This window comes from Microtus ochrogaster, chromosome 22 (genome assembly GCF_000317375.1).
Source record: "Microtus ochrogaster isolate Prairie Vole_2 chromosome 22, MicOch1.0, whole genome shotgun sequence".
Lineage (NCBI taxonomy): Eukaryota > Metazoa > Chordata > Mammalia > Rodentia > Cricetidae > Microtus > Microtus ochrogaster.
Window position 1 is genome coordinate 29,535,538 of NC_022023.1, and position 18,319 is coordinate 29,553,856.

The following is an 18,319-nucleotide window of genomic DNA, read 5'->3' on the forward strand; positions in this document are numbered from 1 at the left end:
ATAAATAAATAAATAAATAAAATAAGAAAGGGGGGGCGAGAAGTTGAGGGTGGAACTTGGGGGGAGGGCTGGAGGCGAACGTAAAAGAGACATCGTATGAAATCCTTAGAGGAGAAGCACGGCATTTGCAGCTCCATTTTCCTGGGAATTTTACCATTTTGTTTTTCTTTTCTTTATGATTGAATAAAATTCAATACCATGTTTTTACTGTGTTTTACTCTGTCCATGGATGACATCTGGGCTCATTCCATTCCCTGGATGCTGTGAAAAGAATTGCAATCAACATGGATGTGCAAGTATCTCTTGTAGACTATGGAGTACAGCAGCGGCAATATATCAGGTCACCCTTCCACCCGCTGTAAATAAGGGTCCTTCCCCTATGTTCTCAGCCAGTGGCGTTTGTTACCGTATTTTAAAGTTTAGTCTATTTTTAATTATGGTATGTGCACCGGAGTGTAGGTGCCTGCTACAGAGGCCAGAAGAGTGTGTTGCATCCCCCCGAGTTGGAGTTACAGCTTGTTGTGAGTTGTCGGACGTGAGTGTTGAGAACTGAATTCGGGTTTTCTGCAGAAGCACCTTGCTTTTATCCAGAGTCATCCTGGGGAACCCCTCATTTTTGTTTCCCCTTGAGGGTAGCCATTCTGACTGGGATGAGATGGAGTTTCAAAGTAGCTTTGATTTGCATTCTTCTGATGACCAAAGATGCTAAGTTCCTTCAAAATATTTATTGATCATTTGTACTTCTTTTGAGAGCTATATTCATTTTATGTGTCCATTTGTTAGTAGGCAGGATTTCTGTGTGTGTTTAATTTTTACAATTGTGCTAGTTCGTTTTTGCTGACTTGACCGTCATGCTTGAACATGTATGAGAAGAGGGAGTCTTGGTGGAAGAGTTGGCTATCATGCTTGAACATATATGGGAAGAGGGAGTTTTGGTTGAAGAGTTGGCTATCATGCTTGAACATGTATGGGAAGAGGGAGTTTTGGTTGAAGAGTTGGCTATCATGCTTGAACATGTATGGGAAGAGGGAGTCTTGGTGGAAGAGTTGGCTATCATGCTTGAACATGTATGGGAAGAGGGAGTTTTGCTTGAAGAGTTGGCTATCATGCTTGAACATGTATGGGAAGAGGGAGTTTTGCTTGAAGAGTTGGCTATCATGCTTGAACATGTGTGGGAAGAGGGAGTCTTGGTTGAAGAATTGACCATCATGCTTGAACATGTATGGGAAGAGGGAGTTTTGGTTGAAGAGTTGGCTATCATGCTTGAACATGTACGGGAAGAGGGAGTCTTGGTTGAAGAGTTGCCTCCACTGTATTGGTCTGTGGGACGTTTTCTTGACTGTTGACTGATGAAAGCCTAGTCCACTGAGGGGCCATCTCTGGCCATTCTGGGCTATAGAAGAAAATGGTGGCTGAGTAAGCCACAGAGAGCAAGCCAGTACGCAGAATTCCCATGGTCAGTTGGTGTCTCCAGATTATTGCCTTCCGTGACTCCTGCCTTGACCTCTTCCAGTGGTGGAGCAGTACCTGGAAGTGTGAGCTTGTTTAAACTCTTTCCTTCCCAAGATGTGTTAATCATGGTGTGTATTACAGCGATAGAAAGCATCATAAGATAATGTATATATATTCTAGATAATGTATAAATATATTATACATTCTAGATAATAATGACATGTAGCTATCAAATATTTTCACCTGTTCCATAGGTTATCTGTTTATTCTTATCTCTTTTTTGCGCAAAACTCATTTTAATTTGTTGTAAAAAACCATTTGTTAATTCTTATTTTTTCCCACTTGTTAATTCTTAAAGCTATACTTTTACGCTGAAGCATTTTATAGTTCTGATTTTGTTTTGTCATCCGTGGGTCCTCCATCTGTTCCACACTCATCTCCCACTCCCCTAACCTTTACCCCCCCCCCCACACACACACACACCGTCCCCAGTCAGAGTTTCTCTTTCTCTTTACCCTGACTGCCCTGGAACTCACAGAGATCCTCCTGGCCTCTGCCTCTCAAGTGCTGAGATTAAAGTCATGCCACCATGCCTGGCTTATAAATTAAGGTTTTTGATCTGGTTTGAACAGCTTTTCATACAGAGTGACGGCAAGGGCGTGATCTCATTTTGCTGCAGGTGGCTATCCAGTTTGGCTAGCATCATTTATTGAAAAATTGCCTACAAAATTCTCATCATCAGTTTATTGAACTTTATGCGGAACAAATGCTATTTCTACATTAATTCTCTGGGATTACTCGTTGATTTCAAACACTGATTTTTTTTTTCTTTTTTCCTTTTTTTTTTTTTTTTTTTTTTTGGCTTCTGGTAGTGACATCAGCAGTTTGTTGAGTCCTGGACTATTAGAAACCACTTCTTTCCCGGGGCTGGGGCTGGCAACTCCTTGGTAAATTTAGAAGTAAAAGAGGAAACTCCAGAGTGAAAGACCGACAAGTCTGGCTTGCTAAAACTTAAGACCTCACAGTGGCTGCTCACTTCAGTCTCCTGCCACACCCACCCCCTCCAAGGAAACAAAAGAAAAGTTAGGTTTCCGACAAGTAAGTAAAATGGAAGCGCGCATAGCTTGGCTGGAAACACGTTTGCAGCAGTTCTGTCGAAGCGGAAGTCTAGTGAATGACTTCAGGAATTAGCGAAGAAGGTTCAAAACAAAGAAGAAGCAACCCGTGCCTGCTGGACGTGAAGGGGGTGGCGGGGTGGGGGAAGAGAAGCAAAAACGGGCTGCTTTATAGGAGTGCGCTCAGTCAGAGCCTAAGAGAAATGCAAATTAAAAGCAAATTAAAGGGCTCTTATTGTGAGCAAGAGTTTAGCTGCCTTTCTTTTTTTTTTTTTTGACAAAGTAGTTATAATTCCTTGGATAAAGACCAAGTATTGGAATTGTTGGGTCTTGTGGTAGACCTGTTTTTAGGTTTGTTTGGTTTTTTTTTGAGGAACCTCCGTTCTTTCCCACAGCGACTGTACCAGCTCACCTCCATCTCCGGATGCTCCCGTCTCTCATCCTCACCAGCACTTTTTCTAATAATGGTCATTCCCATCGGGAAGAGGGGATTCCCTCAGTGTGGTTCCGCTTCATATTTCCCTGGTGATTCGGGAAGTAATTAGCATCGCGTCTTTTGAGAAATGCCCATTTGACTCTTGTTGAAATGTCCTGTGGCTATTTGAGAACGGGATTCTTTGCTTTTCTGTTGACGCATTGCTTGAGTCCCTTGTGTTCTCTGTGTTAGCCGCTTGTCGGGCACATTGTGGTGTTTTCTTCCACCGGACGCGGTTTCTCTTACGAAGCCGTAAGCGTGCCTCTGATCTGTGTCTGCCTTGGCCGTGAGGGTACCCCTAACCTGGATTCACCTTCTGCTCCGAAGGTAGTCACGTGACGTCAGAATCCTTCCCAGGTTGGGTCGCAAACTGCCTGAAAATACAGGCCACAGCTGAGGCTTTCCCGTGGGCGTTCTCTTTCTTAGGAGTCCTCTGTGTGCCGGTATGGCGACGGTGACTGCATGAGCTTTGTGTAGGAGGTCCTCTCTGCATTTGTCCTGGTAGATGGCTAAATACCTGGACACGGTTATTGTGAAGGCAGGTAGGGAGCCAGCTGGGCGGTTAGGATTATGATTGACCTAAGCCACTACGACAACACAGCAAAGCCCTCTTCCTCTGTCCTATCGTTGAGGCGAGCGAGGTGCACAATGGCAGCCGTAGAGTGCCATCTCCAGGACGTCCCTTGTGAGCTACGGTTGACACCTAAGGATACAGACCTCTGTGCTCTGGGCAGTCTGTGGAATCTCTCAGGGCCTGTAAGGTGAAGACGTTGGGGCTGATGGACATTTTCAACCCAGTCAGTGTGAGGGCAGGAACCTCAGTAGAGATGTGGGAATAGGCTGTGGAGTAGGCGGGTGTGCTAGATTCTCTTAGTGGGCCACAGACAGGTTATTGATGATCTCAGGGGACCCTGGGGGAGTGCTCACCCAGGATCGTGGAGGACCGAGACTCCTTGTGGCCGTGCCTAGAGAAAAGAGGCTGCCTGAGGACTTAAAAGGCTAGGCTGTCTGATAAGACTCTGCTCTTCTGGGTAAGAGGAGGGACAGGACGAGAGGAAAGATCGTCTACAGGTGGTGTGACTCCTGAGGGAGATGAGTTCTTTGGTTTGCTTTCTAGTCGTACGCTGAACCGTCATAAGCAAAAGCAATTTGGGAGGAAGAGGACGGTAATTTGGCTTTCATCTCCTGTTACATTCTGTCATTGGGGGCAGTCAGGGCAAGAACTCAAGATAGGAAGGAATATGGAAGCGGGAATTGAAGCAAAAGCCAGAGAGGAATGCTTGCTCCCCGTGGCTTGCTCAGCCTACCTTCTTTTCTTTTAGTTTTGAGACAGGCGTAACCCTGGCTGTCCTAGAACTCACTCTGTAGTCTAGGCTGGCCTTGAATTCACAGAGGTCTACTAGCATTCAGGACCACCTGCCCAGGCGTGATACCCAGTCATGGGAATGTACCCTTCCACGCCAGTCATTAATGCCCAGCAAAATGCCCAGCAGACTTGCCTCCAGGCAGTCTGATGGAGGCGGCTTCTCAATTAAGGTTCCTCTTTCCAGATGACTCCAGCTTGTGTCGAGTTGACAGAAAGTTAACCAGGACCCGAATCAAATAGTTGCTCTGTCGCAAAACCTGGAGTTTTGCTTGCTCCTTCGTAGGAACTGTGAGGATAGCAAGGGAGGCGGGGACCGGGGAGTATTGATCGCGTGTAGGATGGAATCCTTAGCTGTCCTTCAGGAGCTTGCAATACAGACAGGCTGTTAGTGGTGGCAGCCACAGGCAGTTCCTTTCCTTCCGAGAAGCAGAGAGCTGGGGAAGTCATAACTTCCAGCCGCAGTGATGAGCACCCAGGGGTAATTTGTTAGGCTCTCCAGGAGGTTCCGGGGACACGAGTGTACGTCTGCCCTTCTGAGGGAGCAGCTGCACTGTCCTTGTGTCTGAGCGTGAGCGCCCAGGCTGCCACAGGCAGGTTATGGAGATGGTCCGCGGGTGAAAGGAAGCCTTGGGAACCCATGCCGGTGCAGGAGTTGCTCGCCCCGTGGCTGGAGCAGTCTGCTTGATGCCTCTAGGCTCGGCTTGTTTCTTTCCCTGAAGGCTACCCAGCAGTCTATTCTGGACCCCGGTAGCTCCTTGTCTGTGGTGTGGCTGTCCTCCTAAGCATCAGAGACAACCGTGGGAGGAACGGTCCATGTGTTAGAATAAGATGAGTTGGATGTATTTTCTTCTTTTGTCTCTTCCATGTGCTGTGTTACAGATAAAGGGATGTCACAATCAGAAGGAAACATTCCGTAGTGAGTAGTTCATGCAGTGTCTGGGAATCTCACGCTGTAGAGGAAAGGCCAGGCCCTGACAGGGAGACTTGAGCCAATGATCTAGGTATCTGTCAATAGGTCAGCGCTGGAGTTTCGCTAGTGTTTTCTTTCTGAGATCACTGGGCACAATGGGAACTGTAGAGACACAGCTTTGGAACCCCACTATGGCAGGGTCTGGCATGGCAGGACAAAAAGGATACCAGTGGAGGAGCCAAAGACAACCCTGGACTGTTTGTTACAAGAGGATTAACTCTATCCTATAGAATATATGTCCCCCCCCCAGTCCCGTGTCGTGTACCCCCCCATCCTCCCATCCCTCCCCTGTCCTCCCACCCCTGCTTTTTTGGTTTTTCGAGACAGGGTTTCTCTTTGTAGCCTTGACTGTTCTGGAACTTTGGAGACCAGGGTGGACTTGAACTCACAGAGATCTGGCCTACCTCTGCCTCCCAAGTGCTGGGATTAAAGATGTGTGCCACCACCTCCTGGCTTTTTCTCTTTTCATTAACAGTAATTTTTTGTCTATAAAGTAGACAGAGGCAGGGCTCAGGAGATGGCTCCGTGGGTAAAAGTGCTCGCTCTGTAAGCCTGATGGGTTCCCTGGAACCGTATCAAAAGCCAGATGTGGGGCAGGGCTAGGTGTGAGCAAGTCAATCCTCCTTGCAGATGGGAGGCAAGGTAGAGGTGGAGGCAGGAGAGCCCTGTTAGCAATGCAGAGACAGCTTCAACAAAGGGGACTGAGAACGCACTCTGGAAAGTTGTTTTCTGATTTCCACATTCCTCCCTCTCTCTCTGTCTGTCTGTCTGTCTGTCTGTCTGTCTGTCTGTCTCGCTCTGTCTCTTTCTGTCTCTGTCCCTCTTGTTTTCTGATTTCCACATCTCCTTCCTCCCTCCCCCCTCTCTTTCACACACACACACACACACACACAATGAATGAATGAATGAATGAATGAATGAATGAATGAAATAGACAAGGAGATTTGTATTTGTTGCTGTGGTGAGCATGCCGGAATCCCATAGAACATGGATTGGGCAGCACGCCTGTGGCAGAGAAAGCTATTGAAGATGCAGGCTGGAGAGGGAAGCGATCAGAACGATGCATTCCGCAGTTAACATAAAAGGAAGAATGGCCTTCTGGAGTGACCCAGACTGCTTCGTGACCAGGCGTGAGCGTGGGGCAGGAGTATCAGGTGGCAAAGAGACCACTGGGTCGTGGGAGGGCCTGGAGGGGCTGCAGGGGCTGCCAGCTGAGGATGAGGGCCAGTGTTGTGTGGTGTTAGATGGGTACCCTGGAAGACTGAATTGTTGTTGTTGAAACTGTTCTTTTGAGCTTGTTTTGAGTTGCTGCTTTTGAAATGTGGAACTTTGTGTACTAAAAGGGAATTCCTCCTTTTGCAGAGCTGGGCTAGGTTATGTTGTTTGGCTTTTTAAAGGTGTGTTTGTTTTTGTTTTATGTATATGAGCGTTATCTGTGCACGCGTGCGTGCATGTGCATGTGTGTGTGTGTCATGCCTGCTGAGGCCAGAGGAGGATGTCAGATCCTCTGAGTCTGAAGTTGTAGTCATCGTGAGCTCTTGTATGGGTGCTGGGAACTGAACCTGGGTCCTCTGCAAGGGCAGCAAGTGCTCTGAGCCACAGAGCCATTTTTCCAATTCCTTTGTTTGCTTGCTTGTTTGCTTTCCGTTTATTGTTTTGAGACTTCTTATAGTGCTGGCTGGCCTGGAACTTGAACTCAGAGAGATCTGCCTGCTGGGGTTAAAGTCGTGTGCCTCTATACTTGCTTAGATAGTTTTTAGGTAGAAGCATCTTGCCCACTTTAGCATAGCATAGCAGTTACCTCTGTGATAAAAGTGGCAGCCAGCGGCCCTTGCTTAGTTGATTTAGTGTGGGGTTTAGCCATTGTAGCACATGGGAGGAAACGGAGCAGCTCGGAAAGACGTACCGTACAGGAGATTTCTGATGCCTGTGAGCAGGGTGTATAGAAACACTGGAATTTCTGCTTTCTGGAGGGCTGTCATTTGCGTGTAAAAGAGGAAGAAAAATCAGCTGATACCTTGTTCATGTTGGCAGAAACATCATTGTTTCTCTTCGCTCGTGTGCCGTAGTTAGGCAAGCAAACTACTTAGTTTGTTTCGTAAACTGTCTCACTAAGTACCAGGTTACATCAGAGCGTACAAACTTAATTTGATTTGTTGATCTCCCTCTCCGTTTCTCCCTGCCCCCCCCCATCTCTCTGCCTGACTTCCTGGTAGTTTTCTGACTCCGTGTCTGCTGTGTCCTGTTGGCCTCCCTCATTTGCACCTCTTTCCCCTTCCCCTTTCCCCTTCCTGTGGTCTCTGTCTAGTCTCATAGCCTGTCCCCATACTCAGACCCACATATGTGCATAGATAGCCTTTTTAGTTATTTATTCATTTATTTAAAGTTATGAGTGCTTCATTTGCATGAACAACTTTAAGTCAGAAGAGGGCACCAGATCTCATTTCAGATGCTATTGAGCCACCGTGTGGTTGCTGGGAATTGAACTCAGGACCTCTGGAGGAGCAAGCAGCCAGTTCTCTTAACCACTGAGCCATCTCTCCAGGCCAGATAGCCTTTTTAAAAGATGTATTTTCATTTTATGTGTATGGTGTTTTGCCTCCGTATATGCAAGTACACCACATAACATATAGTGCCCTCAAATGCCAGCAGACCTGACGTGGTCTACAGTGCTTGTCTAGTCACCCTTAAAAAATGATGTCTTTGGTTTTCTCCTGGGGTTGCTGTCCGACTGAGGATATACCTGGACTCGCTATTTCCTCTAATCTCCTAGCGCTGTCTCGGTAAACAGCTTGGACCTCAGTCTTGCTGTTCTGATTTTCCCTCTTTTTGTGCAGTTTCGGCCCAGGAGTTTTTGAGACTGTCTTGCTGAGTCACACGGGCTGGCTTTGGAATGACTCCATAGCCCAGACAGGGCTTGAACTCTTGCTTCTACTGCTGCAGTCTCCTTCATAGCCTGCACTACAGGTCTGTGCCACGGGGCTGAGCCTCAATAGTCCTTTCGTGAGCCTGGAGTTGTTGAAGGACAGCTTGTCTAAACACAAGAGCGTCTGTGTTCTCAGCTGTCTGCCTCAGGTTGCCCAGATACAGGGAAAATGATCAAGTCATAATCATTTGGTAAAAAAAAGTGAGTTTAATCATTCAGTGTTCTTTGTTTCAAAATGTAGTTAACTAGTAAGTTTTGCAAAAGTCGCTTCATTGTTTTCTTGGGTACTGAGGTGATGGACTGAGCTGGTGAGTTTGAGAGCCGGAGCATGGCATGGAGCGACAGGGCTGAACGGAACTGTCTGAGGATGCGTTTCATAGGTTAGAGACATCTTGTTTAGGGCCTGGCTTGTGTTTACCCGCCAGGCCTGCCTGGCTTGCAGCCCTATCTACGGGAGGGGCCGGGGTAGAGGAGAGCGGCTGGACTGGGCCAGTTTGGGCTGCTAACTCTGGCTTTGACCCCACAAGTCCAGTTGCTCAGCCCTAAACAGACACACATTATCTAGCTTGGATCAGTGTGTGTGTCTGTCTGTCTGTGCCTGTGACTATGCTGCTCTATGCCCAGGGCTCTTGTTGAACTGGAGACCTCTGAGAGCATCATTCTGCTTCTCTTATCAGAATGCTGGGATGACCCCACCATGGGAGTGGCTATGATCAGTATGCTGACCCCATCATGGGAGTGGCTATGATCAGTATGCTGGGATGACCCCACCAGGGGAGTGGCATGTGAGAACATGTGACACCTCCAGCTGATAAACACTTCCTTTCCTTTCTGTGGGCACACTGAGAAACTCAGCCTCCTTTCTACCCATGATACCCTGGCGCCTGGTGCCCTCTGAAGCTCACCTGCGGTCCCTTCATCAGGCAGTGAAGCAGTTCACATGCGGTGTGCGGCTCCAAACTCAAATGGCACTGGATCTCTCACCGAATGGTAGCAGCTTGCTCTATGGAAATTACCATCTAGCCTGGCAGAGCAGGTATCTCCCGGGCCGTGGATACTTGGTGATGAACGCTGAAAATCTCTTGAAAAGATATTTAGAACAGGATTGTAACGTAAAAGAAGTGATGACTTTTAAGACATCAGGTCCAGTTCCACATGTAAGGTCGTTTTGTAACTCAGGAGGTGTAGGGTTTGGAAGCAAAGGTGAACATTGAACTGCTGCCGACAGAACGCAGTCCAAGAAACGGAGTGCCCTCGGTACCACTTAATCATCTAAACCGCAGAAGCATGTGCTGTTCCAGGGTCACTTCGGGGCCTCAGGAGGCAAAAGCACCATAGCTTAGACAAGTGGAACGCCAGGCCTTACAGGTCACGCGTGGGCAGGTGGTTGCATGCTATATATAGCAGCATGTCTTTTCTGGATGGAGCATGCATTTTCCTAACTATCAAGATACCATTGCATGTTCTTTTCTACCTGACAGCCCAGGGGCATCTGGATCCTGCCTGGGTGCTTCTCTGTGTGTGTTTGTTGAGGATGGTCCTACAGATACCACAGATCAGTGGGAACTCACCTCCTCAGCTTCTGGAGGCTACAGGTCAGGGATCAAGGCAGCAGGAGCGGTGGAGTTTTCATTTCAGGCCTTTGACGTTGGCTTCCGGGTGGTCGCCTTCTTGCACTGTTAAAACATGGCCTTTACTGTTTTATTGAAGACACAGACAGTGACAGCACCAATCAGATGGCCACAGACTAGAGAGAGGGGACAGGGTTCTCGAGAAGTGCGACCTGCTTTGGATCTAAGTCCAGTGTATGGTACGGTTTCTCCCATAGCCAGCATCCACGTGTCCAGGAATCAAGGGATGGAAAACGGAGTAGATCCACTCACTATGATCCCTAGTGGTCCACTGGGGATGCATCCTGTTGCGTGATCTTAAGTTCTGCTGGTGTAGAAGTTTTCTTTCGAGAAGAGGGAGTGTCCCTGCCTGGAACCACAGCAAACATCCCATTGAACTAGAATGGTCTTCTGATGTCCTTCAGGCCAACGGACTAAGAAAGGAATAGTAGTGTTCAGAGGGGTGATTGATCTAGATTGCCAAGGGGAAATTGGATTGCTTTTCCACAATGACTTCAAGAAAGATTCTGTCTGGAATGCAGGGGATCCTTTAGGTCGTCTCTTGACGCTACCATGTCCTGTGATTCTAGTCAATGGGAACCTCCAGCATCCTAATCCAGGCAGGGCGACAGTGGGCACAGACGCTTGAAGAGTGAAACTGTGGGTCATTTCTGCAGGGAAAGAGCCAAGAGCAGCCAAGAGTAGAGGGAATAAGGAATGGGTAGTAAAGCAAGGGAACTGTAAACAGCAGCCAAGACCACATGACCAGTTTTTAGAAAGAGGATTATAATTGACGTGAGTATTGATTTTGTTAAGAATGTATTTGTATAGTTACTTGTGTTTTTTTTTTTTCTCGATTTCTTTATCATGTAACATCAGTTCAAAGACTATCAGTGGCTATCATTTAAGTTTGAGATACAGAACAATATCCCTCAAGGGACATTGCTACCTATTCTAAATTTCTAAAGTGTTTGCCGTTGTACAAGGGATCGTTATATCATGTTAGGGATAATTATGACCTGGTTACTGATTTCATTTGGAAATGAAGCATGATGTAAGGGGATGTGATTGTCTGTCAGACTGACAAGGGGTGGAGTTGTGATGGCAATTCTGTTTTGTCAACCTGACTGCATCTGGAATGAACTAAAACCGAAGCAGCTGAGTACACCGATGACGGGTTTTTTCTTAATTAAATCAGTCGAAGTGGTATGACCCACTTCTAATCCAGATCTTTGAGAAGGGAAGATTTAGCTTTAATCTGGGCCACGTTTTCTGCTGTCTAAAGACCATGGAAGAAGGAAGCTGGGGCTCTCTCTCGGAAGGACACGAGAGACAATTTTTAAGAGTTAGGGGAAAATAGACAGGTCAAGCAAAGTGGAGGTCTCTGCAGCTGCTGGGAGGAGGGGACTCTTCAGAGCCCGAGAACAAGCTATACTTTCTCAAGTAAGTAAGGTCAGGAAAGCAGACAAGCTCTCAGCCCTGGAGACCTGAGATCACATACTTGATGGCTCAGAGTGGGCGGGGGCGCGGGACGGGGAGGAAGAGTCATTCAGAGAGCATGAGAATGCCCAGAGCAGTCTGCAGACTGGAGTAATATGGCCAGTGTTCCTAGATGGGAGATTGTGGGAACAGAGAAAGTTCTCCTTCAGGCAGGCTTAGCAGTCAAGGTCTGTAGGCATTAAAGATTGGGCTTCTGGGCTAATCCGGATGTGTGCCATTGATGGGCTTTAAAACAAATCGTGTAAGAATAGATTTTTAAAAAGAAAAAAAAAAGTCTGCAAAATATGCATCCTTTGCCAGGAAGAGACAGCTTTTCCTTGATGGGCCTCCGCCTTTTTGAATGGCACTTGCGGCTTTGAAGAGGGGCGGGCTTCTGGGAGGCTATGCATGTTGTTTCCAACTCTAAGGAGGAGTGGTTGTGGTATTTACTCCTTTCTTGATATTGGTGTGTTGCCAGGGAGACAGGCTGCTGCCCAGCCTGCTACTCACAGCCCCGCTGTCAATCTCTGGTTTGGAGTTGTTCGTTTTCTGGGTTCTCTTCCCAGTTCTTCTGCCCATTTTTGCTGTGGAGTTTGAAATGTTTAGGCTAGCTGCAGACAGAGTTAGGATCATTCTGGCGTTGGGGTATTGTATTGCTCCTTCCTTTATAATGCAGAGTCACCGTTTAGCCACAGTAATGTCCTTTTCTGAAGGCTAGTGCCCAGAGCCACCCCACTTCCATTTGACTAGTTCTTACTGGTTTTCTTCTTCCTGTTCGACGTTCACTTAGCAGATCCGTGTAATCATGTTTGTAGTTTTTTTAGATTATCTATAGTTACGTAATTATGGATGTGTTTAGGTTTAGATCTCGCCTTTGTTGTTGTTACTGTGATGGTGGAGATGGGTGAGGATGATGTCAGGGTCTCTCTAGGTAGCCTTGGTTCTTCACTAGGGAGACCAGGCTGACCTCGGACTCTCAGAGATCCACCTCCCTGTGCCTCTCGAATGATGGGATTAAAAGTTGTGCCCCACCACATCTGGCTACATCCTTTCGTTCTGTAGTTCTTTGCTCTCTTGGCTTTGTGTGGTTGCTTGGTTCGTTTTGGTGCCGAGTTGAGCTCAGGGTTTTAAGTGTACTAAGCTACACTGTCAGCCTGTTTCTGCCTCCTGTGAGACTTTGAACATTTTGTAGTATTCCATTTTAATTTATCCCAAATTGTGCCTATTTGATAGTTATTTCCGCTCTCCCCCACCATCTCTTTTGGGTTGGTGACAGTGGTGATGCTGGGTGGTAAGCCCAGGACTTTGTGCGTTGTACATTTAAGGGAAACAGTCTACCACCAAGCGAAATCACAAGTCTGATAGTTTTTCACACTGATTAGTCTTCTTTTAGTGGTTGTAAAAACTACCAAGTGCATGCCTGTGAACTCTTTGTAGACTGTTAGAGCTAGCATTCTTTTTCTACTCTGTCACAGAATATGGAAGTCTTACCACCATATAGTCTTGCTTTTCCCCTGTTAGAGTTCCCTTTTGTGTCTTCTTAATCTCAGTAAAAGAACTGAAAAGTAGGCTGAGAAGGACACTTGAGAACCATTTTATTACAGGGAAAGAGCAACAGGGCAGGCAAGCTGTAAATCTCGGCAGTTGAAGGGAGAGGGAGATGAAGAAAGGCTTTTAGGTTAGAGTCGGCGTATGGATGTATAGAAACACGCTGTTAAAGAAAACCTGCTTAGGATTTTGGCTATTTCCCAAAGACGAGATAGACAGGAGAAAGGGTTGTACAACTTGGGAAAATAGGCAGCCTTAGCAGAGAAGGTCTGAAGAAGGGTTTTATAAGGACCTTAACCCGTGAGGTCCAGGATAGGCTCCAAGGCTACCCAGAGAAACCCTGTCTCGAAAAACCAAAAAAAGCTTTGTTTATTCTGTTTATGCCTACATGCTGGAAAGAAGAGGGCACCACATCTCATTGTAGATGGTTGTGAGCCACCATAGAGTTGCTGGGAGTTGAACTCAGTACCTCTGGAAGAGCAGCCAGTGCTCTTAACCTCTGAGCCATCTCTCCAGCCCTTGACTAGCCTTTTTAGCCTATAGATCCTCATTGACTTTGGTTTGGTTTCCAAGTATGGTTTTTGAATACCTAAAACCTTAATTACCTTAATTATCGACAATGGATCGATGGGGTCCATCTTTAATTGTGTCAAGCCTGTGTGTTTGATTATCTAACACTCCCTGAATGTTATAGTTATTTTATATAGCTTATATAATCCCATATACTGCATGTTTATATGGGCTACTGCTTAGTGCTAATATACGACTTAACCATATGCAGACCCTACGTTTGATCTTCGGCACCAATATAAATAAGTACATACCACGTATTTATATAACTGCCGTTTATATAGACCCGATATTATAGTAGATTGAGTGGCTATCAGGCCCTAGAGTAACAGAGAGGATCGATAGGCAGCGAATCAATTATCTTCAGACAGAATTGGTAACCGTAGTGTAGCGAGCATACTGGACGATGGCAGCTGGCTGCTGAGCGGCTGGAGTGCTGGTCGTGGTGAAGGGCAGTGGGCTGGGGTGCTCTTTGCTTGGGGGTAACACTTAGTACGGTTATACTGAGTTTCTTTGTGTGCCGTTCCCTGCTGTGTGATTTGTACCGTGTGAAGGAGTAAACTCCGCTTTTGTCTTCGTACAGCTCTGAGGGGTCAGGCTTGGCCACTGTGCACACGGTTCCCAGTCATTCAGTCTCTGGTATGCCAATTGGGGCTGTTCGCCTAAGAGCAGTCCTGGATGGTAAGGTTTTTTTAGTTCATGATCTAAGGCCTAGGTCACAAAGTATGGGCCGGAACTCTGCAGGTTCAGGTCACAGCAGTCTACTGTTAGCAATCTGGGTTAGCAATTAGCTTTTTTTTTTCAAATATTTATTTATTTATTATGTATACAATATTCTGTCTGTGTGTATGCCTGCAGGCCAGAAGAGGGGACCAGACCTCATTACAGATGGTTGTGAGCCACCATGTGGTTGCTGGGAATTGAACTCAGAACCTTTGGAAGAGCAGGCAATGCTCTTAACCACTGAGCCATCTCTCCAGCCCCAGCAATTAGCTTTTTATGTGTCAAATAACTCGAACGGAAACTGGGTGCAGCTTTGTGGACTCTCCCTCACCACCATGGCTCAGGACTTGCTGGGTCTCTGGAACTTCTGTTTCTAGTTTTTCATCTTGGGATGGAACTCTGACCCTTGAGAAGGCTCACAGGCAGCATGCTATGGTCTGTGGGTCTTTATTTTCTGTGCTGCCATTTTGTTCAGAGGCTTCCTTTGAGTTCTTCCTTGGCCTCGTTTGCTGTCACTTCCTTCTTAGAACATAACCCGTCCTGTGGCTCCATTAGGAACACAACCCCAAGTCTTCCTGTCTCCCCTCCAGGATGGTGGACTGTCTTTCTAACCCACCGCCCATCCTGCTAGGGTCAGAAGCCATTCGATGGGAGACAGGCTGTGTGCTGCCACTGCGTCTTGTAGCTGGCGTGGATGTGTGTTTTATGCCTGCACTTCTCTGCCTCTCTGTTCCATCTTTGGGGTTGATGCTTTTCTCTCGAGCACACCGTTGCTCTAGTACAGTCCCTGCGATTCCAGCCGGTTGTAGCTACACTGCTGGTGGCCAAGGGCAGTTCTCTTGTCCTCACATATTTGGAATAACTGTGCAGGAGATGCTGCTTTCTTCCAGCCATGTGAGGGGTTAACACACCCTCTGTGGGGCCTAAGCACCAGCAGCTAGGACGGGAGTGACAATGTGGAAAGGGTAAAGGGAGACGGCAAGTGTGGTAGGAACCATAGGAACCGGTATTTTCTGCCGCAGGATACTCTATAGAGGTCAGGAGAGCTTTCCCAATAAACCTAGAGGAAGGAAAGGACTCTCAGGGACTTGCGGTCCCTATGCCCCCATTCTGTGGGTGTCTCCAGTGCCCTTGCAAGAAGGGGGTGAGGGGAAACTAGAAGCCACCTAAGTCCCATCAGAAGGCCTGCTGTATATTCCAGACTGCGTCTTCCCTCACAACTGGCTCTGTACTTTGTTCTGTTACAGTATGGCTGCCCAAGTGACACTAGAAGATGCGCTGTCCAACGTGGACCTCCTGGAGGAGCTGCCTCTGCCTGACCAGCAGCCCTGCATTGAGCCTCCACCTTCCTCCCTGCTCTATCAGGTAGACTCCGAGAAGACGACGGAACACGGCTGGCCGCTCTGACCTCAGCCTGACGTCTTTGTTCTGCTTCCCTCCCCTGCAGCCCAACTTCAACACCAACTTTGAAGACAGAAATGCATTTGTCACGGGCATTGCAAGATACATTGAACAAGCGACTGTCCACTCGAGCATGGTAGGTAATGTTGTCCATTTCTCTGTTTCTGTCTAGCAGGTGTCCCGTTTAAGCAGCACACGAACTACATGTTCTCCTGAAAGACTAGGTAGAAAAAAAGAGATGGAAATGTCTTGCAGTCTTAAGGAAGTTCTTGCTTTTATTATAAAAAACAGTCTATAGTTTTGTTTTTTATAAAGATTTATTTATCGCATATACAGTGTTCTGCCTGCATGTATGCCTGCAAACCAGAAGAGGGCACCATTTCTCATTATAGATGGTTGGGAGCCACCATGTGGTTGTTGGGAATTGAACTCACGACCTCTGGAAGAGCAGCCAGTGCTCTTAACCTCTGAGCCACCTCTCCAGCCCAGCCCAGAGAAAGTCTTTGCCAACATTGCAAGGGTTCCCTTGGTTGGTGCTCTTTCTCTCTCCGTTTCTCCATGCCTGGACTTTGATGTGTCAGGTGTACACTCAATATGAGACTTGGGTTTTCTAAACGAATTGTGTAATTGTAATTATGTATTTTAATGGTCTTGTGAACATTTTTATCTCATGAAATGCACCAGAGAAAAATGCCTTCAATGTCTGTACAGCCCGTTCTGTAAATGTCCACCGTTAACTTTGTGTACATTTACTCAGTTTCCCCTGTTGTGTAATAAAGAATGCTGTGATGAACATCTTCCTAAATATTTGTAGGAATGATGTTATAAGACGAAAGGTTGTATTTTTGTTTGCTTGGCTGTTTGTTTGTTTGAGTCAGGGTTTCTCTGTGTAGCCCTGACTGCCCTGGAGCTCCCTCTGCAGACCAGGCTGGGAAAAGCAAGTTCTTTTGATGCCTCTTAAGTCATTGCCAGAATTCTAGTCACATTTTAAAGAAGACCTATGGGTTTTTACCTTTTCACCAAAGCAAATGATCAGGAAGTAATGGGACAGCACACCAAAGCTATTATTAAAAAAAATGATGGTAGCTTAGGGCTGGAGAGATGGCTCAGTGGTTTAAGAGCACTGGCTGCTCTCCCAGAGGTCCTGAGTTCAATTCCCAGCAACCACATGGTGGCTCACAACCGTCTGGAATGAGATCTGGTGCCCTCTTCTGGCCTGCACGTGTACATGCAGGCAGAACACTGTACACTTAATAAATAAGTAGAATTCTTTACAAATAAGATGATGATAGCTCTCTTCCCGTGGGTACCATCCCTGGATCTTTGTGCTGTGTGGAGTAGTCTGTCTTTTCTTCCCATATATCCCGGGCTAGCAGCTCTGCTTTTGGATCCTGCCTAAGCCGGGAAGCTTGGTGTGACCTGGAAAAGAAACTGAAGCTGCTGCTATCAGGGATTCTTGCCCTAGCTTCAGGTCTGCCTTCCAGGCGGTTAGTGAGGGCTGCGTGGGGTTGGATGCGCCTCAGTGGTGGCTTTCCTCAGAAGTGGCTTTTGGCACATCCAGAGCCCTTTGGAGCCTGCTGAAGCTGTATAGGGATATTTAGTGGGGCTGTTGTGGTTGTCTGCCGTGCACAGTGTATCTCTTGCGAGGGGTGGGCGGAGCCATCAGCCGTTTGCGTCTCCTGCGTTCATTCCCCTACTTACACGTGCGTTGTCCCGTGTGTTTTGCAGAACGAGATGCTGGAGGAAGGCCAAGAATATGCTGTCATGCTCTACACCTGGAGGAGCTGCTCTCGAGCCATCCCTCAGGTGCCTCGCCCTTCCCGGCCATTCCCGTCCCCTGCCCTGCCAGGCCACGCCCCCTCGTGCCCCTCCTGCAGTTACGAGACTTTGCTTTTGTCTCTTGGCGCTTAGGTGAAGTGCAACGAACAGCCTAATAGAGTTGAGATTTATGAGAAGACGGTGGAAGTCCTTGAACCAGAGGTCACAAAACTGATGAATTTTATGTACTTCCAGGTAAAACAGTAAAATAAGTAGAGGGGTTTAATACTAAGGATAGGGACAGTGTAGTCTAAAGTAGAACAATCACATTAGACAGAGGGGCTTCAACACTCTTCTGAGTAAATTCTTTTTTTGTGTCTCACCGCTCCTTAGGGTGAAATTTTACCCTACACAAAGCTTGCTTTCGTCACTTCCAAGTGTAGTGTATATCTAGTTTTTTCAACTTTTTTTTTTCCTTTCTGGTACTTCCTACCTGGACCTCCTTTGACCCCTCAGTTACGAGGGTGGGGGGTTGCCACATGGAAGAGACTTGCTGACTCTAAAGTGGCCTATTGGAAATGTCTAAACGATTTTTGGTTCCTGTCCTGGAACTAGCTCTTCTAGACCAGGTTGGCCTCGAACTCACAGAGATCCGCCTGGCTCTGCCTCCCGAGTGCTGGGATTAAAGGCGTGCGCCACCACCGCCCGACTCTAAACGATTTTTTAGTGTATTTTTAATCTTATGTGCATTTTTATGTGTTTTGCCTGCTTATATGTCTTTAGGGGTGTTTGTTGGCCTTGGAAGTGGAGTTACAAACAGTTGGGAACTGCTATATGGTTGCTGGGAATTGAACCCTGGACCTCTGGAAGAGCAAGCAGTCAGTGTTCCTAACTACTGAGCCATTTCTCCAGCACCCCCCCCCCCC

At 47.1% G+C, this 18,319-nt stretch overlaps 1 protein-coding gene across 1 annotated transcript in view; it reads left to right on the forward strand.

Annotated features, from left to right (window-relative positions):
• Cyfip1 (cytoplasmic FMR1 interacting protein 1) overlaps positions 1 to 18,319 on the forward strand; it is an 80,573-nt gene that overhangs the window by 10,333 nt on the left and 51,921 nt on the right. The window contains exons 2-5 of the mRNA XM_026784280.1: positions 15,482 to 15,599; positions 15,682 to 15,771; positions 17,364 to 17,441; positions 17,547 to 17,648. Coding sequence (XP_026640081.1) covers positions 15,483 to 15,599; positions 15,682 to 15,771; positions 17,364 to 17,441; positions 17,547 to 17,648 — 387 coding nt within the window. The 5' untranslated portion in view covers position 15,482. The remainder of the gene's footprint in view (positions 1 to 15,481; positions 15,600 to 15,681; positions 15,772 to 17,363; positions 17,442 to 17,546; positions 17,649 to 18,319) is intronic.